Genomic DNA, 22,858 nt, shown 5'->3' with positions numbered 1-22,858 from the left:
CCTAAAAAGAAGTAATTTCTTCATGCTGTTGACATTTGCAGGCTATTTTTATAGTAAGATACTTGATAGGGATACTGGTTGGTGTCAGGTTTAACGTGAGATAAAAATTTTTTGAGGCAAGATTGGTATATTTAGGAAGGCATAGATACCTGAAGATAAGCTTTAAAATATGTGTTGTGGGTGATTTATTGCTGACTTTGAAGACATTTATGTAGTATTGTGGTAAACCACAGCCCTTTCCCCTAGTCGCGTTTCAATTGAAAGTAGATTTTTCCCCCTTTCAAAACAGTTTAACCATTCACTTGTTTGATGTGTTATATCTCATTTAGGAATGAGGCATAGGGAGTGATAATTTCGAAAGCTTTCTAAATTATGTGAAATATCCTGTAAAAAAAAGGAAAACCAAATTATAACTGCATTATAGCAATTACAATAATTATAGAAGTATATATACATGGGAAGAAACTAGAAGAGAATATAATAGCCATATTTTTCATTTCAAGTTTTCTAATTAGCTGTTTTCCTATCTAGTAGATCTTACTTCATTATGCCTCTTTTAATTTCTTAATCTTCTTTATTTATAGTTTATATTTTCATTTATCTCTTTGACCATCCTCACACAAAATTTTTTGTTCATCTGTTTCATAAATTTAAATTTTATCTGGAGTTAATTCTTTTTCCATTATTAAATTTACTGTATCTTAGATTTCTTAGAGGTACTCTACGATTTTGGTTGTTCACTCATTTCAAATGGGAGGCTTCTTATCTTTTCGCCTTTTCTTCTTTGTCCCTCCATCAGTGCTTTGGGATAGCTCCACTGAAGGCAAAGTAAGTGTTATTACCTAGAACTTGTTATGTTTTATCCTTTGTGGTCACCTATCCCCACCTGGCAGTTTTCAGGTTATCTCCTGCCAGCCCCCAAAGTCCTCAATTTAGTATCAATCTTAGAAAGGTAGTTTTTAATTGTGTCCCTAGAAGAATACGGGGGATATGGCCAAAATAGTCATTAAATGGTTCCTTAGCTTGATTCACGTCAAAACTGTGTCAGTAAGCCCCCATCTTCCAATAAAGCTTTAGCCCTAGTCAGCACCCCAGTCTTTTTTCCTACCTGTCTTGCTTCACATGGTGGGTGGGGCTTCTTGTGCTTTATCTCAAGTAGGAAACACTTAGTCCCTTTTACCACACAAGAGCTTAAATTCCACAGCCTAACTTTGGACTTTGAGCCAACAAACCTGCAAAATCAATCTCGACACACTACTTTGGGTTTCTGTTCTGTTTCTGGTTCATCAAGCTAATATTCTATTTTTTTTGGACGCATTTATTTTGTTTTGTTTTCCCTTCTTATATTTTATTCACAAATGCTGTGTCTGGAATGGTGTTTTAAAATAATAAACTTATTGTGCCTTATCTTTTTCTCCCTTCCAATTTTTATTTATTGTACAAACATTGAAGGAAATCTATTATGCCAAAATCCATCAACTGTTTTGATTTGAAAAATCAAACTGCTAGGTGGGGATAGGTGACCACAAAGGATAAAACATAACAAGTTCTAGGTAATAACACTTACTTTGCCTTCAGTGGAGCTATCCCAAAGCACTGATGGAGGGACAAAGAAGAAAAGGCGAAAAGATAAGAAGCCTCCCATTTGAAATGAGTGAACAACCAAAATCGTAGAGTACCTCTAAGAAATCTAAGATACAGTAAATTTAATAATGGAAAAAGAATTAACTCCAGATAAAATTTAAATTTATGAAACAGATGAACAAAAAATTTTGTGTGAGGATGGTCAAAGAGATAAATGAAAATATAAACTATAAATAAAGAAGATTAAGAAATTAAAAGAGGCATAATGAAGTAAGATCTACTAGATAGGAAAACAGCTAATTAGAAAACTTGAAATGAAAAATATGGCTATTGAGAAAAAAGAAATAGAGAATACAAATTTTAGACTTGATGTGGTCAAAGGCTGAGTTTGGAAGGGAAGTCACCCAGAACATAGTACAAAGAAATAAAAGTTACTGGGGTGCCTGAGTATCTCAGTCGGTTAAGCATCTGCCTTTGGCTCAGGTCATGGTCCCAGGGTCCTGGGATTCAGCACCGCACTGGGCTCCCTGCTCAGTGGGGAGTCTGCTTCTCCCTCTCCCTCTGCCCCTCCCTCCACTCATGCACTTAGTCTCTGTTTCCCTCTCACAAATAAATAAAATCTTTTTTTAAAAAAATAAATAAAGGTTCACAACATTCCAGAAGAACATGGAGAGAGAGTGGTGGTCTCCTAATATTTAAAGAGTTAATAGTTCAGAAGTTTTCAGACCTGAAGAAATTCAGTAGTGCGCAGATTAATTTGTGTTTTAACTGGAATTAACATAAAAACTTTAAATATGCATTTGTAAATAGAATAGAGTCTCCAGATTGAAAGTACATTCTTGATTATTAATCAGGTTACATAAAGATAAATTCAGACCTAGATGCCAGAGAGAAAAAAAATATTAAAAGCTACCAGATAATTCTTTTTTTCTCACATTTTTGAAATCAGAATGCATCTTCAGCTGATGATACCATATAATCACTGTTGGTTAGGTAGCTGTTGTGTGTAGTTTTAGTGTCTGTGTGAACTTGGTGATTCTATCTGGTGATGTGATTGGACAACTGCAGCACTTTGACGTATTAGATAACAGACCATCTTAAGACCGTTTGAGGAAGGAATTGTTCTGATACTTGTCTGGAAACCTTTTTTTCTGGTAAGAAAATGTGAGCACTGGTATTTAGAAGAAAACTGGGAAATAATAATAGAGCATTTTTAAGAAGTACTGTATCAGTAATGGTCTTGATGACATTGAGGATAATATTGTGTGAGGAAAAAACAGACCTTAGCAATCTTTTTTTAAAAAATATTTTATTTATTTATTCATGAGAGAGAGAGAGAGGCAGAGACACAGGCAGAGGGAGAAGCAGGCTCCATGCATGAAGTCCGATGTGGGACTCGATCCCAGGACTCCAGGATCACACCCTGGGCCAAAGGCAGGTACTAAACCGCTGAGCTACCCAGGGATCCCGCAGTCTTTGAATTGGAAAGAATTGAGAAGGGTCAAATCTGAATATAAGGAAGATACAGGAGTATGTCAAACAATTCATTTTGCTTTCCTTTTTATTCTGTATCACATAGAAATGGTACTAGAATAAAAATGTACTTCTAAGTAAGTCTAAAAGAGGTCTTTTTAAAGTACTAAATTAGAATTTTAAGGATAAGGCATTATTTTATACTTCAGGTGCTAGCATTTTTCTCTTTTAATGGTACACAAGAAAATGGTGTCCTTTATAAATTAATGGTATGTCAGAATTAGTAGTAATCAAGTGTGTTCATTAAGCATAACTTCTAAAAGAATAGAAATCTATTCTAAGTCTTTTAAATAAGCAAAAAGAAAATAAGATATTAAAATTTATTGATAAGAGAGGAAGGAGAAAGTAGAGAAAAAAAGAATGGTAGACAGAAGGCTCAAAGTAAGCTGGAAGAAGTAAGTTCAAAGATACCAAAGCCATAATATGTATAAGTGAATTAGACTCCCCTAATAATAAGTTGGTTGTCAAATGGAAAAAAAATCTTATTATGTAAAACATCCTTAATGTTTAGCAACAGAAGATTGTTTCATATAATGGTACCATTCAGGAGTTCAAATAAATTTTATAGGGTAAAATGTTAGATCTGAGATTTAAAATACCAGATCAAAAAAAAAATATTGGAGGAGGAGGCATGGAAGGAATCTTGAAGTTACATGATGAGTTAATGGAGTTTTTATTATACTTCTTTTGTGTGCTCTAAAATGTTTTCTATAAAAGAAAAAAAAACCTAGAATGCATGAATTATTATTTTTTAAAGATTTTATTTATTCATCATAGACACACAGAGAGCGAGAGAGAGAGAGAGGCAGAGACATAGGCAGAGGGAGAAGCAAGCTCTATGCAGGGAACCCGACATGGGACTTGATCCTGGGACTCCAGGATCATGCCCTGGGCCAAAGGCAGGCACTAAACCACCGAGCCACCCAGGGATCCCCAAAATGACATGAATTAAAATTGACATGGATAAATATGAAAAGCATAACGTTGACACGAAAAGCAAAGTTCCAGGAGAATATGTAGATTGTGATGCCTTTCACATAATCTTTAATTTTCTGCAAAAAAAAAAAAAACAACAAAAAAAAAACCCTTTTAAAGTATAGCTAACTGTATTAGGGACAATAAACACCAAGTTACATAATGGGAGTTATCTTTGCAGATCAAGGGGGAATGGCACTGGTAAGGACCTGGGTCTTTCCCACTTTTCCTATATAATAGTTAATTTTTTTCCAAAAAATGGAAAAGCTAGGAACAAATATAGATAAGGCCAACTATATTTCAGAATAAGAGATTATTGTTTATGTGTGAGCTCTAGGAACAGTTCCTATAGGTCAGTAAGCTATAGGTCAGTAAATTAGTATGAATTCCATATCAAAGTATTCCTAGGCTAAATATTGCTTTTTTTTTTTTTTTGTGAAACACAATCGGTTTGATTTAGTATCTAGTATGTAGTAACTACTTGAAAAATACATGATAACTAGAGATTATGCTTAAAGAAATGATTGAGTCTTTTGATATAAGCCAAGAAAAATTTAATATAAGGTATAATGATTTAGATGAAATTAAAGAATTTCCTTTTGATTAACATAGTAGACAGAGCTATAGCATATGGTTGTGTCTGAGGGTTATGAGTTGATCTGTGCTTCAGTTACCTTGTGCTGTGGACAGCTTAGAGAAAGGGGTGCTTTTTTTGGTCTTTTTTTAAAAGATTAAAAAAAATTATATGGGAAAGAGAAAGCACAAGGCAAGGAGAAGCAGTGGAGAGGGAGAGAGAAACTTAAGCAGACTCGTGATGCGGGCTCCATCTCATGACCCTGAGATCATGACCTGAGATGAAACCAAGTATAGGACGCCTAACTGAGTGAGCCACTCAGGCAATTATAAGCTATTTTTTTTTTTAAGATTTATTTATTTATTCATTCAGAGAGAGCGAAGAGAGAGGCAGAGACACAGGCAGACGGAGAAGCAGGCTCCGTGCAGGAAGCCTGATGTGGGACTCCATCCTGGGTCTCCAGGATCACACCCCGGGCTGCAGGCGGTGCTAAACCGGTGCTAAACCGGTGCTAAACCGGTGCGCCACCGGGGCTACCCTCTTTTTTTTTTTTTTTTTTTAATTATAAGCTCTTAAACAGAAATATTTCTCATAGTATATTAGTAAATTTATTTAAAATGCTAAAGAAATGAGTAAAATGTGGGATTTATATTTATTGTCAGTAGGTAATCTGTTAAAGCCAATCTTTTTTTTTTTTGTGAGAAGAAATGTAGCTGTTTTTTTTAAAAAGCATAATTTCCTCATTTAAGAACAAATGCTCCAAGCTTCCCTTTTTAATAACGACTTTATGAAAGTAGTCAAATTCATTACTACTAGGATATTCAGTTTTTATAATCACACCCTAGAATTTACAGTATCTGTAAATACATGTATTATTTAGAAAGTTGTTTTGACTTAATTGAGTATTGCTATTCAGTTGTTTCCTCTGAGGGCTCTTTCCTGCTTTGAAAAAAATACAGATGTTCCAATACAATTACATTCTAAAGTTGCTTGTACATCTTTTTATATGATATACTATTTTCCTTCAAATTTGTTTTTCTCATTACTCAAAATACTTTGTGAGTTCATAATATTTTTTCATTTTATTTCTTTATGGTTAAGTACTCCTTTTATTAGTTTTCCAAGATACCACTTTAAGTTGGTATGTAATTTCCTTAAGATTCTGGCCTATTATTTTTACCTTTGAAGAGTAAGGGCTGATGTAAAAAAAAATGTAAGTTAGAACTTTAAATGGTATTTTCTTTCTTCCTTTCCGCTTCCAAATAAGAGAAGTGAAATTTTACCCAGCTTCCTGGTATCAGAAAGTACGCTCCAAAAAACCTAACCCGTTTATCTTCTGAGTTAGAGCCTACTCTGAACTTTTGAGATGAAGACAATTTTATGGTTAGAAATAGTGGACAGATAAGTTTGTGCAGAGTTGCATAGCCAGACCAAGTTGTACAGTGGGAATATTCCGGGAGGAAAAAGGAAAGTTAAGAAAAGTATGCTGTTTTATTTTTATTTTTTAAGATTTTATTTATTTATTTATGAGGGACCCAGAGAGAGAGGAAGAGACACAGGCAGAGGGAGAACCAGGCTCCATACAGGGAGCCCGATGTGGGACTCTATCCCGGGACCCCAGTATCACGCCCTGGGCTTGAATGCAGATGCTAAACCGCTGAGCCACCCAGGGATCCCCAAGTATGCTGTTTTAAATTTTAAAATTAATTAATTCTAACCCTGTTGATTCAGCAAAAATTTGAGTACCAAAACTAGTTTGAATTCTAGAGACTGAGTATAGGAAGAAGAAATGATACTTCAGGAACTTCTTTGCAGGGACGCCTGGGTGGCTCAGTGGCTGAGCAACTGCCTTGGGCCCAGGGCGTGATCCTGGGGTCCTGGGTTCAAGTCCCACATTGGGCTCCCTGCGTGGAGCCTGCTTCTCTCTCTGCCTGTGTCTCTGCCTCGGTGTGTGTGTGTGTGTCTCTCATGAATAAATAAATAAAATATTAAAAAAAAAAACTTCTTTGCATCTCTTGAAGTCCCATAACTTTAAAATGTAGTGAATAATGTAAAATAATTGCTTTGTTTACATTATAGAAATATATCATAGGTCTTCTAAAATGAGTAATGGCCCTCCAGGCAGTTATCTGTTAATTCCTATTAGATTGTAAATTCCTTGTGAGTGAGAAACTGTAATTGTATTGTTTACAACACAGCATATATGTTTACTTGGAAAAATAGTCATTAGCAAAATGTTATTTGAAATTTTCCTGTTTGTTAATATAATAAAAATTAAGAGTTTATTTTACTTTAAATATAGGCTACAGACTAGATTCTTGGTTTTTTAAATGTCTTATTCATGTATTTTTCTGATCACTGGATTATGAAGTGATAATTTATATGAAGTAGAAAGCTTTAATTCCTACATGTGCTTGCCATTATATGCTGGATGTTATGAAGGTTATTACAGGCTAAAATACATATTCTCCCCTTCTGTATTCATGAAGTTTCCTTCTTTTTGGGGAGCACAACAAGAGTTTAGAGAGAAGTTTTAATGGTAAGTTCACAAGGGAGGTATCCTGTTTTTTTTTTTTTTTTTTTTTTGGGAGGTATCCTGTTTTGCACAGAACCTGTAAAAAGAATACAGGGAAGATCTCATAAAATAATTTACTTTAAAAAGTATAGACACAATCATTATAGTCCTATTTGGGGAGAATTTTCCATTTTTATGAATTTTTTTCAAGTTACAAATATCTCTAGGAGTGAACACAACTCAAGTCTTCATTAATAGCTAGCATATAGGCAGCCTGGGTGGCTCAGCGGTTTAGTGCCGCCTTCAGCCCAGGGCATGATCCTGGAGACCCAGGATCGAGTCCCACATCAGGTTCCCTGCATGGAGCCTGCTTCTCCCTCTGCCTGTCTCTCTCTCTCTTCCTCTCTCTCTCTCTCTCTCTCTCTCTCGCTCACTCGCTCTGTGTCTCTCATGCATAAATAAATAAAATCTTAAAAAAAATAGCTAACATATAAATTATTGGGCAGCAGTAAAAAAAAGAGTGGGTGTTAGGATAAGGACCAAGCAAAGAGGAAGGGGCTCCTAGTGAGACTATGTTATTTTGCTAGGGTCTGTCATTGAAAATCACTCCATGGACTGTGAGTTGCTGATCATTCTTGCACAGACTGAAAATACAGGGAGTTGGAAGAAGAAACCGAAGTCTCTTGGTGTTAAAAAAAAAACAAAAAAACAAAACCAGAAACCCCAGATAACCAATAACCAAACCATTAAATTTTTTCCCTCACATCTATATATTTGTTATCTGGGTTTCCTGTGAATTTACTTAGTAATTGTTACGTGTTTGAACAAGGCCAGGATATCAGAGGAAGGTATACGAACAGTAGTAGAAATAATGTCAAAAGGCCAGAAACAATGGGAAAAGAGTTAAAAAAAAATCCATAGGAGTAAATTTCAAAATTATTATGTTTTAACCACTTACGTTAGTGATGGAGAACTCAGTACAACTTTAGATATAATAGCAAAATACAAGTATATATTCTCCTGATGGTGTTACTTTTAGAAACCATAGTAATAGCAGATACCATTTATTTTGTAGATTTAACTATATGACAGATCCTGTCCCAATCATTTTACCTAAGTTACATTTCATCTCTGCTAAAGCTTTAAATAATAAGTGGTATTCTTCCCATTTTAAGAATGAGAGAACTATGTAAAGCTAAAGCTCCAAGACCCAGTTTTCTTTACATTACAAGATAAAGTCGCATCCTGTATTACTTACGAATGCCAGGAGGGACCCTTGGGTGGCTCAGCAGTTGGGCGTCTGCCTTTGGCTCAGGTCATGATCCTGGAATCCAGGATTGAGTCCCACATTGGGCTCCTCCTGGGGAACCTAGTTCTCCCTCTGCCTGTGTCTCTGCCTCTGTGTGTGTGTGTGTGCGCGTGTGATGAATAAGTAAATAAAACCTTTAAGAAAAAGAATGCCAGGAAAACATGGAGCATATATGTTTAATATACGGTATGTCGTCATATTTTAAGCAGCATTCAGAGGGACCTTTTTAGAGAGTAGGACTGTCTACATCTCTTGCCAATCCCAAAACTTCCAGGTAAACCCAACTTTCTATTTCTAATTCTTATTTTTAGACTCCTGAACATACCTGGAGATAATTATATTTTGTTTCCGATTGGGTCTACACAAATTTCATGTTTTCCAGCCTTATTTAGCCCTCATTGGCTCTTAGTAGTACTTTTATTCATCTAGCTGTTACCTGTTGTATCTTTTACAACCTGGCTTGAAATGTTTTTCATTCCTGTGAAACTCCTAGCTCTACCCTACTCTTCTTCACTCTTAGCAGACTAACTCATCAAGAAAATGGAGATACTTGTATCTTGAAATTTGTATCTTCTCTTTTTTGATCTTCTTTAATAAACTCTTTTTTTTTAAAAGATTTTATTTATTTGAGACAAAGAGGGAGCACACGAAACGGGGGAACGGCAGAAGAGAAGGGAGAAGCAGATTCTCCGCAGAACGGGATGCTGGATATGAGGCTTGATCCCAGAACCCTGAGATCATGACCTGAGCCAAAGGCAGATGCTTAACCAACTGAGCCACCCAGGCACCTCAATCTTTAAACTCTTATTTACATCAGCACTCTTTACCCCCAAGCCTCCCATGTCCAAATTGATCAGTCCTTTGAGAATTGATCAGTCAGTCCTTTGATAATTGATTAGTCCTTTGAGAATAGTCAAGTTTCTTGATAACCATTATGTCTGCTTCAACCTCCACATTACATGTAATCTTTCTTCTTCTTCTTTTTTTTTTTTTTGTAATCTTTCTTCTGAATGTCTGTCTTCCTTAGAATTTATCTTTACTTCTGTGGCTTTGTTGCTTTTTACTGATTTCTAGGTAAAAATAGGAAAAGATTCCCGTATAATTTATTTTCATATTCCTCACTGCCTAATATATATATATATATATATATATATATATTTATTTATTTTATTTTATTTTATTTTATTTTATTTTATTTTATTTTATTTTATTTTATTTTATTTATTCATGAGAGAGACAGAAAAAGACATAGGCAGAGGGAGAAGCAGGCTCCATGCAGGGAGCCTGATGCGGCACTTGATCCCGGGACTCCAGGATCACTGCCCTGGGCCGAAGGCAGGCGCCAAAACCACTGAGCCATCCAGGAATCCTCACTGCCTAATATTTAATATATTGTTTTAATTGAATAAGTTACTTTGATAAAACTAGAGCTGTAACATGGCAATAACAATTTTTAAGTAATAGTAATCTTGAAAAAAATAGGCAATAATAAAAACAAATTTATAGATTTATTGGAGCATATGGAAACAGACACATCAAAGAAAATGATTTTCTCAACTTTTGAGCTACTTTTATATTTATTAGTCAGACATTAAACGGAACATGTATATGTTGTAGGAGGAAGGAAAACTTGTAGGTGTGGAGCATATTTCAAGCATATTTTGATGGTATTGTTACATTTTTGTTGATTGAATTCTTAGTAACACCAAGTAACTTTTCAAAGCACATTCCATCAGACAGAAATGAGACTTGACATTTAGTTTCTGCATTATTCTGTGACTATAACAAAAAATCTTACTAATGAAGACTTTAAAAAGGATATTAAAGTTTACGTCATATTGGACTCCCCATGGGCCTCACCCCTTTTAATGCACTTAAGTAGTTATTTCAAGTGAACTTAGGAAAGAAAACAGATCATTATATAGTTAAAAATGTTTTTGTTTTTTAAAAAAATGTTTTTGTTTTGTAACAGGCAGCTGTTAAATCTAAGAAAGCTACAGATACCTATAAACTTTATGTGGAGAAGTATGCATTAGCAAAAGCTGATTTTGAACAGAAGATGACAGAAACAGCTCAGGTTGGTATTTTTAAGCTTTAAATCTAAAACAGGATATTTGTTTTACTGATATAAATAATATAATTCTTGTATCAAATAATTCTTTAGTATTAAAAATGTTAAAATACACAATCTGTGTTTTATTGATGCTGTTTTAAAGATACACATCTTATTTTGGAGATTGAGGACCAGATGCATAACTATGACAATATAAGGGACTAAAGAGAATTGGGGAAAGTGAGGATGTTGATAGATGGTGAACAGAGCTAATTGTTAAAATTGACTTCTGCTTTAGAAGAAAACTGAAAATGATGCACTGCTAAGAATATAGCCATTAACAAATAATCAAGAACTGCCTTCATAGAACTTCTATTTGAGTTAGGGAAGACATAATAAAGTCTGTCTTCCATAAACTTGGGATAATTTATATCCCATTCAATGTTTTTAGAGCCTTATTTAAAGGGCTAGGTTTAAGATAGGTGTCTTTTATGGATCATGCCTAAAACTTCTACCCCCATGTTCTTATACATTTTTCTTGTTTTTTTCCTTAGCACCTATTATCATCTAATATGCCATGAATTGTATTCACTGTATCAGTTAGAATAGGCTGGGTTTGCTGAGGTGACAAAGAAACCCCCAGATCTCAGTGGCTTACAATAGTAGGGGTTTTTTTTTGTTATGTTTCTATTTATCATGGCTTGGCTGTAGCTGTCCTTCATCTTCACTCTGGTATTGAGGCTGGTGAAGGAACCTTTTCCTAGAATATTATTCTTAGTCATTATATTTGAATGTACTAAAGCACAGTGGTTCTTCTACCCATAATTTTTTATTGTCTGTCTTCCTCCACCAAAATATAAGTTGTGTTATAAGAGGGATTGATTTATTATTTCCCCAGTACTTTTAAAATAACTCCCAGCACATGGTAGGCATTCAATAAGTTTGAAGAAGGACTTTATATATCTGCCTTTTTGGATTCTAAAGAGTGTTCCTGTGAATCGTTCACATCTCAGAAATGAAAAGGCTTTCATGCTTCCTTGCAGGCATATATATATGGCATCCGTCTTTACTTGCCATGTTGCAGACACTGTCAGAAAATGTTTGCCCTTCAGTCATTTAATTTGGAAAAATTAGAATTTACTAGAGTCAGAGTTTTTCATTAATTTATATTATTTCATCAAAGTGTTCTTTTTTAAAAAGATTTTATTTATTTATTCATGAGAGAGACAGAGAGAGAAGCAGAGACCCAGGTAGAGGGAGAAGCAGGCTCCATGCGGGGAGCCCAATGTGAGACTCTATCCCAGGACCCCGAGATCACGACCTGAGCTGAAGGCAGATGCTCAACCACTGAGCCACCCAGGCATCCCTCATCAAAGTGTTCTGAAGGAAAGAAATTTTCAGCACTCATCTTTCTCTCATTATTTTTCCTTTTTTCCAAATTGACATTTTGTTTATCCTGCTACTTCCAAGATGGGAATATTAATATATTTGAGCAGTTGTATAACCATGCTGCTTTTAAGTAAAGGTGATAGTATACAGTGCTTGTGTGTGTGTGTGTGTGTGTGTGTGTATTCTCTCACATGCCCTCTTTGAGTAAGTAAATAAAATCTTAAAAAAAAAAATTTGTCTGCCCACCATTTGCTTCAACGTGGATGGAACTGGAGGGTGTTATGCTGAGTGAAATAAGTCAATCGGAGAAAGACAAACATTATATGGTCTCATTCATTTGGGGAATATAAAAAATAGTGACAGGGAATAAAGGGGAAAGGAGAAAAATGAGTGGGAAATATCAGGGAGGGAGACAGAACATGAGAGACCCCTAACTCTGGGAAATGAACTAGGGGTGGGGGAAGGGGAGGTGGGCGGGGGGTGGGGGTGATTGGGTGACGGGCACTGAGGGGGGCACTTGATGGGATGAGCACTGGGTATTATTCTATATGTTGGCAAATTGAACACCAATGAAAAATAAATTTACAAAAAAAAAATCGTCAAGACAAGACATTTTAACTCCACTATTTCTCTTGAATAAAATTGATTTAAGTTTTTGGACCATTGTTGCATTATTTCCAAAACCATAATTTCACCATTATTGATTGTTTTAAAAAAGTTCAGACCCTTTGCATAAATATGAATATAATCATTTAGCTTAGTGATTTTCTGATCATGTAACTCAGTGTTGAAGAAAATTGTATATTAAATATGAGGTGAAGGAAATTAATTTTGATAAACTAGCCAGAAAAGATAACAAGGCATTTAAGGCTTACTCCTTAGGACTGATTTAATTTGGGGAAAAACATGGGTAATCAGGTTTGTGCAGTTGAAATGACAAATGTATTTTGTTTGAAAATAGCTAATTCAGCATTTCCCAAATCCTGTTTTGAGGAATATCATTGTTGTGTGAAATATTAATAGGTACTTAGAGAAGAAGAAAAACAAAAAGGGCTTCATGATCAAAGAAATTTGGAAAACACTGGGTTAAGCAAAATGAAACATGTTTTATTTCAGTATTTCTCAGGGTTCTTATTTTGTTTATTGGAAGCCAACTCAAGCAGTGGTTTTCTTCTTGGAGAATAAATACCAGAATGACCTGGGAATTTTTCAAACAACATTCTCATCTTTTTCCACTCCTATCTCCAGGGAATAGTAGAGGATCTATGTGTTCTATAGTTTGAAAACATTTTCTAAGTGATTGGATATATCCCCACCTTGGGTTGAGAACTGCTGAGATCGAGTTTACAGGCATTTCCTCATTTCTTTGACCATAGATTACCTCTTTTGAAGGCTGTGTATGTATTAACATTTCAAGGATTAGAAAGACACTTTGAGAGTCTTCGGGCTAGATTATAAAGTCTTCAGAAGTAAACAGTAGTTTCTGCTCTGTCAACTAATTGCTCTTCAATTTGAAACACTTCTACCTTAACTTTTGTGACACTTCTTATTTGGGTCTTGTTCCAATTTTCTGACCGTGATTATAGATTTTAATATGTGGCGTTTTCAAACTCTGAACAAGTTCATATATGCCTAAAAAATGGCATAACAAAAAGTTAACATAATACAAAGTTAAACATTTCAGTATTTTTACTGGACCCATTTGTCTAGAAGTATTATTAAACATTACATAATAATGTTAACTCACTGAATTTGGTTAGATGTATTGAAATTATTTAAAAGGTCTTTTGATTGCAGGGGCACCTCTCTGGCCCAGTTGGTAGAGGATGTGACTCTTGATCTCAAGGTCGAGTTTAAGCCCCATGTTGGTTGTAGAGATTACCTAAAAAAAAAAAAACATAATAATAAAAAAAGTTTTGATTTCAGAGTGTATTTCTTTTATGTATATATGTAACTTTTCATTTTTGTTATCCAGAAGTTTCAAGATATTGAAGAAGCCCATCTCATTCACATAAAGGAAATTATAGAATCTTTGTCAAATGCTATAAAGGAAATTCATTTGCAAATAGGCCAGGTAAGTTTTTCTTTTGTTCAACTGATTCATGAAAATTTTATGTTGATTTATGACTTTTTAAAAATCCAGAACTCCATATGATACCGGATTATTTCAGATAAAGAATATATATTTACATGGATTAAGTATAAAATAAACTGAGTGTTTTGATTGGCCATCAAGGATGATAATTCAAACCAGTTGTTAAAAAGTAACCATAGCTCATTCCTTTTACTTTAAAATTCTGAAGTTCATCAATTTTTTAATATTTAAAATTTTTTTTTGCTGTTTTATAATTTAGAACAGCAGTAAGTTATAGAACTTGTGCTTAGAGGGGAGCCTCGGTGGCTCAGTCAGTTAAGTGTCTAATTTCGGCTCAGGTTATAATCTTAGCGTCCTGGGATTGAGTCCCGTATTGGGCTCCCCACTTGGCGGGGAATCTGCTTCTCTCTCTCCCTTTGTTCCTCCCTGCTTGTGCTTGCTCACTCTCTCAAATAAATAAATAAATAAAATGTTTTAAAAAATTGAGAGAAGAAAAGAACTTGTGCTTAGAAATTTCCAAAAATAGGAATTCGTGGCAGGCTTAGTTGGTGGAACATGTGATTCTTGATCTTGGCATTTAGAGTTCAAGCCCCACATTGGGTATAGAAATTACTTAAAAAAAAAACTTTAAGAAAACATTTTCCCCCCCAAAATATAAAAGCAGTTTGTTTGTTTATTAAGATTTTATTTATTTATTCATAAGAGACACAGAGGCAGAGACATAGGCAGAGGGAGAAGCAGGCTCCACGCAGGAACCCGACATGGGACTCGATCCCGCCCTGAGCCAAAGGCAGATGCTCAACTGCTGAGCCCCCCAGACGTCCCTAAAAGCAGTTTAATTATGACAATTGGAGTGCATTGAGATAGAGTAGAGAAAGATGAGGTCTATTATTTTTTATTATTAAGGATCCAAAGATTGTTAGAGATCTGTGTAAGTTTTAATTTATATAAGAATTATGTGTCTAAAACATTCAAAGATGAGGACAGGAAACTGCCTTGACTTCTAAGGCTGTGGGGCTGTATCTTCATGTAAAACAGTGGTTGGTACCCACAGAGTAACAGCATGTTAGGTAAATGAAAGTTCTCAAAGGTTTGGGGTCAAAAAAAGCCTCATATTTTGGTGTAACAAATTTTAATTGCTTTGTCCAAGTTCTGTCTGAAATATAGTAAGAATTTTTAATGGAAAAAGAAAAAATATCTTTATTTCATTTTAATAGGTCCATGAAGAATTTATAAATAACATGGCTAATACTACAGTTGAAAGCTTAATACAGAAATTTGCTGAGTCAAAAGGCACTGGGAAGGAAAGACCTGGTAAGATGATAAACTGTCAGGAAATGTATACAAATTTCTCATCCAGCAACAAATATATTTGCTTTTAAATTCCCAAACTTGCAAAGTGGAGCCTGGGAGATATCTAAAAATCTGTGTAAAATATCAAATATCATTTACTTTGTATCTGATAATATGTTAAATTAATATTTTTATTTTGGTCTTTAGTGGTTAATAATTTAATATTAAAGTAGTTATAACCTTTAGGAAATTAATATGTTGCTTATTTACATTTTTCAAAGAGTTAACAAAAGTGCAGTTTATTTTTATTTTTAAATTTTTAACTAAGAAATTTTTTTTTTAATTTTAAGATTTTTTTTTTTATTTTTAAAGAGAGGGAGAGCTCACACAAGCAGGGGTGGGGGATTGGGGTGGGGACAGAGGGAGAGGAAGAGAGAGAATCCTAAGGAGGCTCCATGCCCAGCACAGAGCCCTATGTGGAGCTCTAACTAAGAAATTTTTTTGAGTATATGGACACACTGACACAATGTTACATTAGTTTCACATGTGTATCATGGTGATTCATCTTTCTAAGGGTTATGCTATGCTCACCAGAAGTGTAGCTACTATCTATCACCATACAACGTGATTGCTGTATCATTATCTATATTCATTTATCTATATTCACTATGAACAGAAGGAAAAGTGGGAGAGAATATTGAGCCCTCAGAGCATTGAGGCCAACAGAGAACCTTTCATAAAACTTAACTTTTTAAATTTTCTTATTGACATATGTATTCAACAAATATATTTGTTGCATGCTAAAAAGTATTTCAGATGGTGTTTGAGACACTGGAGATATATAGGAATCCTGGTTCCTGTTTTATGAACAAACAATGACAATATTCTGAATCTTACGTTTAATAAGCATATTATGATATATCACATATACTAAGTAGCCTATTCTTTTGCCCAGCTCAGCATAGAGTCTTCCAGCTTTCTTGATTTTGTATATTGGTTACTATACCATATTCTTGTAAGATACTTGTTTCATTCTACAGGTAAAAATAATTCAGTCTAGTAAAGAAATTAAAATATCCAATTCAAATAAAAATTTGAAATTCAGGAAAATGGGTGATTTTTTGGGAAGTCGGGGAGCCATTTTTCTTTAGTGCAGTTCCCAGAACTAAGACTTGTAACCTAAATCTTCACTTTTTCTTTTCAGATTTTATTGACTTTCAGATCATTGGTTCACTTATGTTAGTATTTTTCCCTTCAGATCTTCTTTTCATGCTTTCTCTACCTACCTGATCAATTGCAGCGGTAGGTTTCTGAGTATTGGCACGTCTCTAACCTATTTTACATGTTACAGCACATTCATATTTTGAGTATACAGTTGTGAACTTATCATTGCAGTACTCATAAATCTTTGACTTCTCATTATAGACAGAATGATTAGGCTCTGGATTTGGATTTAAAGCTTCTCAGGATCTGTCTCTGACTAGTCTTTAGTCTTACCCTCACTGTAGCTGACTGGAACTGCTTGCTATTTCCTATACCTGCCCCCTTTACCCTGGGGTACCTTGGGTGCCCTTATGTTCTTATTCTAGGAAATGCTGCATTGTACTTCATTTCTGCCTCATGTCTCTTCCCGTTTATTTGTTAAGCATATAAACTCTTAAATACCTGGGTCATTTGCTACTTCCTCCATTGAAAGTGCCAGAGAACTTTAACTTTTTTTTTTCTCCTTTGTTATTAGTGCTGTCTACCTTAGACTTTAATAATTGTGCAGATATGAAGGAAAGTTCTGTATTTGATTCATCTGTTTATGTGTAAACAGTACATTTTTGTTGAGTGAATGAACAAATGGACGTATAATAGTAAAGTTAGAATGTTAGAGAGGTTGAAGTGGATGGATTTGCTATTCGAAGAGTCTTGGTGAGGAATAGTAATTCTGGTTAAAGTTTAGTGAGACGCTCTCTGCCATGTACTGTGCCAACCATTTTGCAGGCAAACTTTGATCTTCAGCAACTGTTTGAAATAGGTACTGTTATTCTCATAATAAAGATGAGGGAAATGGTGAGAGGTTAAATGATTGGCCTAAGGTAGTAGATGGCAGAGCAGATAGTAAAATGCCAGGGTTCTTGACCCCAGGGCCTATGCTTTGGAGAAATTAGAATAGAACTGAATAAGTTTACATATATCAAGAGAATGAGATATGTAACTACAGAAAAGTATGAAACCCTAAAATACCCTGTAAAGAGATTAAATTATGGGGTGCCTGGGCGGTGTGCAGTTGGTTAAACGTCTGACTCTTCATTTTGGCTCAGGTCATGGTCTCAGGGTCATGAGAGCAAGCTCCATGTTGGACTTCTTGCTGGGCGTGGAGCCTGCTTAGGATTCTCTTTTTCCCCCTCTGTCCCTCATCCCCTGCACTTGCTGTCTCTTTCTCAAAAAAAGATTAAATTATAAGTGAAGGCCAGTAAAGAGAGATGAAAACAGTTGGAGAACAAATACAGATTTTATATAGAGTAGTTAGAAGGGTTGATCAATAAAAGCAAGGATGTATTGGCTGGAAAAAGTGACTTATAACACTAAACAAGATATGCAGATTGTATTATTATCGGTATCCTGTTTGTGACATTATATTGTAGTTTTGCAAAATGTTATCATTTCAGGAAGTTGGGCAAAATGTACAAGGAATCTCCCTGTATTTTTTTCTTTACAGCTGTATGTGAATTAGCTTGATAAAAATTTCAGTTATTTTAGGGGTGCCTGGGTGGTGCCAACTCAGTTGGTTGAGTGTCCGGCTGGTGATTTCGCCTAGGCTTGTGATCTCATGGGGCCTGGGATTGAGCCCCATGTCCAGCTCCATGCTCAGCATGGAGTCTGCTTGGGATTTTCTGCTTCTCCTTCTGCCCCTCCCTTAGCCCGGGCTCAAGCTCTCTCTCTAAAATAAATAAAATCTTTAAAAAAAAAATTAAGTTATTTTCTTATCTGTTGTAATACTTAGCCCTATAGTTCGTAGTGTTATTTACTAGCCGTGAAATTTTTAAGCTTCATTACCTTTATCTGTAAAGTGGGGATAATAATAGTATTTGCTTCATGGGGTTATTATGAGGGTTATATGAGATAATTTAACATTTATTGAGTATTTAATAAGTGTTATGTTAAAAAAGTAATACATTTCTGATTAATGGGCAGCTACTGATAGATATTGTTTCTTTATAAATTTAAACTTACTGGCCTTAAGATAAACTGTGACATGTAGAAAATCCCTGTAGCTAAATGGTAAGCTGTAGGACAGAGGCCAGGAGTGGTGATGACACGGGCTTTCCTAGAATAATCACTAAATCCAGAATCAGGTGACTGTTCTAGGGTGACTGTTGACACTGTGACTATAAATGACTGATTTTCAAAAAAAGTAGTCCTAGAACTAACTTTAAAAAGAAAGAATGGTGCCAGAGTGGAGGAGGTGGAATAAATATTACTTCTCTAGTTGGCTTGTGGTGGGTAATGAGTTATAGATCCGTGTTTGTTTGGCTTATGGGCACCTGAACAGATGAGTCTGGGGGCCTATTTCAGTGATGAAAATTTTGTGTTTCTCGTAAAAGTAATATAATCAAAATTTTGCATTTGATTATATAATGGAATTCACAGACTTAAAGGATTTTGTTTTGTGAAATGTAGTCTAACTTTTAATTGTATATACTGCTGATTGCTGTTAACATTTTATTTCTCCTGTTTTGTAAGGGCCCCCTCTGGTGGATGAATTCCTTCTTAAACTAATTTTTGTCCTTTGGGATTTATATTTTAAAAATAAAACAAGAGGCCCAGTTCGTTAAAAAATTGGTATATCTTAAAATCTATTTTTCGTTAGTTATCTGTTCAAAGCTACAATCTCTAATTTTATGTCCAATTTTCTTGTGTAAAGCAAACACTTTGAGAGCATTAAAACTTTTTTCCTATTCATTGAGACTATTTTATACAACTTATTATATGAAGTGGCTTTTTTGTCATTACTTTGTAAAGAATAAGATGGGGTACCTGTGTGGCTAGGTCAGTTAAGTGTCTGACTCTTGGTTTTGGCTTGGGTTGTGATCTCAGGGTTGTGAGATTGAGCCTGGTATTGGGCTCCACTTAGAGTATCCTTGTCCCTCTCCCTCTACCCCTCTCCCCACTCGTGAACACGTGTGTGCATGCACTCTCTTCAAATAAAGGGATAGATAATAAAAATCTTTTAAAAATTAGGATATCATTGACATATAGTGTTGTGTTTGTTTTAGATGTACAACGTAATGATTTGATGTATGCATATGAGAAATGATTACCAAAGTAAGTTTGGGTACTTGGGCCTGCATGGTTACAGTTTTTTTTTTCTTGTGATGAGAACTTTTAAGAATTAGTTTCTTAGCTTTCAAGTACAAGTACAGTATTATAAACTATAGTCACCATGCTGTATATCATTCTATCTCCAGGACTGACTTATCTCATAATAGAAGTTTGTACCTTTTGACCATCTTTAACCATCTCACCACCCCTCACCCCCCTAACCCCACTCTTGATAACAACCAGTCTCTTGACTGTATCTTTGAGTTTGGTTTTCTTTAGATTCCACATAGAAGTGAGATCATACAGTATTTGTCTTTTTCTGACTTAATTCACTTAGCATAATGTCTTCAAGATCCATTCATATTGTTGCAAATGTCAGGATCTCTTTCTTTTTTTAATGGCTGCATGATATTCCATTGTATACTCACAGCACATTTCCTTTACCCAGTCAGTGGATGCTTATGTGGCTATTGTAAATAAGGCTGCAGTGAACATGGGAGTGTACATATCTTTTTGAGAGAATGATAAATAGCTATAAGAGTTGCTGGATCATATGGTAGTTTTATTTTTAAGTTTTTGAGGAACCCCCATACTCTTCTTGTCATTATTTTTTAAGTACTGCCTGGCTCTTCTGGAATTTGAGTCAGTATAAGTAGATGCTTTGAATATCAAAGTGCCTGTGGTCTGAAGGGTTATGAATAAACAAGTATTTTCTAATTGTGAATATCCTTCTGTGTTCTAAGGACATTCTAATATTCCTGTCCATTCTCAGGTATTTTAATTGTCAGAGGGGATTAAAACCATATTTTGGGGAGTTTTCTATTTTATAGTCATTCTGGTAATTTTGCTGTATGCTTTTTATAATTCAGAAAGTTAAGCAAGTTTCCATTTATAAGAAACAAAAGGATAAATAACCTAAAAAGTTGGTAGACCAGTGTATATAAATATGTTTAATTGGAAGATTTTGCTGAAAAACTTACCTGTATTTTCATTATATGATGATATAGGCTTATAGCTCTCATTTGAAAACTTCCAGGGATTAAACTGTGTTCAAGATAAAAATATGAAAATCCTGTGAAAGGTACACATGAGAAACAATCAGCCACAAAGGAAAAAGGAGAAATTATATTCCTGTGGTCATACTACCTAAATGAAATTGATTGATTGAGGTATTTGGAGAATTTTAGCTTCTACATTATGTTTATTATTTTATTTACTTTTTAAAAAGGTTTATTTTATTTTTTTAAAAAGATTTTATATTTTATTTGAGAGAGAGAGGGAGCACACCCAAGTTGGGGGGAGGAACAGACAAAGAGGGAGAAGCAGATTCCTTGCTGAGCCGGGAGCCTGATGCAGGGCTCTATCTCAGGACTCCAGAATCATGACTCCTGCTGAAGGCAGATGATTATTAACCAACTGAGCTAGCTACTCAGGTGCCCCAGACTTATTTATTTTAGAGAGAGAGCATGTGTGTGTGTGTGTGAGTGAACAAGCAGTGTGGGGAGGGGCAGAGAGAGAGGGAGTGAGAGAATCTTAAGCAGACTCCCTGCTGAGCATGTAGCTGAAAGTGGTGGGGCAGGGCTATATCCCAGGACCCTGAGCTGAAATTGAGAGTCAGACACTTGACCAACTAAGCCACCCAGGCGCCCCCTATGTTTATTATTTTAACGTATAGGGTAAAGCAAATATTTTTTTAAAAATCTAAGATCATCTTTCTAGAGCTCTCAGGATTTGCAAGAATGTTAAATGTACAAATAACTTCTAAGTCAGAGAAGCAGAAACCCTTATGTAGAAAGCAAAATTAAAAATAGCTAAGAAGAGGGGCATCTGGGTGGCTTAGTGGTTGAGCATCTGCCTTTGGCTCAGTTTTGATCTCAGGGTCCTGGGATCGAGTCCTGCGTCAGGCTCCCTGCATGGAGCCTGCTTCTCCCTCTGCCTGTGTCTTTGCCTCTCTCTCTCTCTCTCTTTCTCTCTCTGTGTCTCTCATGAATAAACAAATAAAATCTTTAAAAAAATTAATATAAATTAAAAAAAATATACTTATTAAGTAGCATAGTAGCAGGAATGATCTCATTAGAATTGTGTACCTCACAGTAGTACATAATCTTTTTTCCTTTTTTTAAAGCTTTTAAAAATTTTTTAAAAAAGATTTTATTAAAAAAGATTTTATTTATTTATTCATGAGAGACAGAGAGAGAGAGAGAGAGAGGCAGAGAGACACAGGCAGAGGGAGAAGCAGGCTCCATGCTGGGAGCCCGACAGGGGACTCGATCCCGGGCCTTCAGGATCACGCTCTGGGCTGAAGGCAGATGCTGAACTGCTGAGCCACCCAGGGATCCCCATAATCTTTTTTCAAAAGCTGATTCTGCTCTTCTTTTTGGGTTCAGAAATACTTTATTCTGACACCTTGTACTAACTACATCTGCAGTTATAGTGTAGTAATTGATTCTTATAATAATAATAATCCTGAATTGTGAATAAAGATTAAGATGTTTTGAGCAGGCTTTGTTTAATAAAAGCTTATTTCATTAATTTGAAGTAGCCACTAAAAACGTTAAATGTATAAACACTGGCAACAAAATAGAAGTAAAAAGTAAGGTAAGCTGATTACAATTTTTTATGTGCATAATAACAAGGACAGAGTTTTCATTCTTTTTGCAGTATGTTAAAGAAGCTAGCTTAAACACTTTAAATTTAAAAGAAAATTTACTGGAAAGAGAGATATCCCAAGGATCCAAAGTCAGGAATATAGCCAGGCTGCAAAAGGAAACCCAAACCTGTAGGAACACGGGGTATCATGTTTCCTTCATTCGACCTCTGTATTTCTACTGCTTTATTTTTTTCTTTGCACAGTGGCTTTCTTTGTTTTTCCAGGCACATGACATAAGGTGACCTCTCTGTAATTTCTAGGTATTTCTACTTGTTCTTTAATTGCAGCCACAGCTCAGAATTAACCCAGGTTTTAGTCCCTTTACAGATTTCTGGGAGAAAGAAACTGGTCTAGGTAATCTTGGATCAAGTAATCCTTCTATGTTAGTTCATTCTGACTAGGTCATGTAGTATAGACGTGGCTTCTGCACCACTTGTGTGTAGAAGGGGGAGGTTCTGGGGGGGAGGGGTGGAGAGATTTAGTGAGCTCGGTATAATCACCCAAGGTTTTATCAGTATCACAGAGGATGGAGACATGACTCAGTCTAGGAGTATGGAGGTATTGTCAGATTTTGGAC

At 35.3% G+C, this 22,858-nt stretch overlaps 1 protein-coding gene across 3 annotated transcripts in view; it reads left to right on the top strand.

The window, feature by feature from the left end:
- The window catches only part of FCHO2 (FCH and mu domain containing endocytic adaptor 2), a 116,552-nt gene that overhangs the window by 33,758 nt on the left and 59,936 nt on the right, over positions 1 to 22,858 (top strand). For all 3 annotated transcript variants that reach the window (XM_072745362.1, XM_072745361.1, XM_072745360.1), the window contains exons 6-8: positions 10,463 to 10,567; positions 13,908 to 14,006; positions 15,245 to 15,341. In XM_072745362.1, the coding sequence (XP_072601463.1) occupies positions 10,463 to 10,567; positions 13,908 to 14,006; positions 15,245 to 15,341 (301 nt within the window). The remainder of the gene's footprint in view (positions 1 to 10,462; positions 10,568 to 13,907; positions 14,007 to 15,244; positions 15,342 to 22,858) is intronic.

The sequence above is a fragment of the Vulpes vulpes genome, unplaced genomic scaffold, assembly GCF_048418805.1.
Source record: "Vulpes vulpes isolate BD-2025 unplaced genomic scaffold, VulVul3 u000000652, whole genome shotgun sequence".
In the NCBI taxonomy this organism is placed as follows: domain Eukaryota; kingdom Metazoa; phylum Chordata; class Mammalia; order Carnivora; family Canidae; genus Vulpes; species Vulpes vulpes.
The sequence above is the reverse complement of the archived record's forward strand: the minus strand, read 5'-3'. Positions and strand labels throughout refer to the sequence as shown.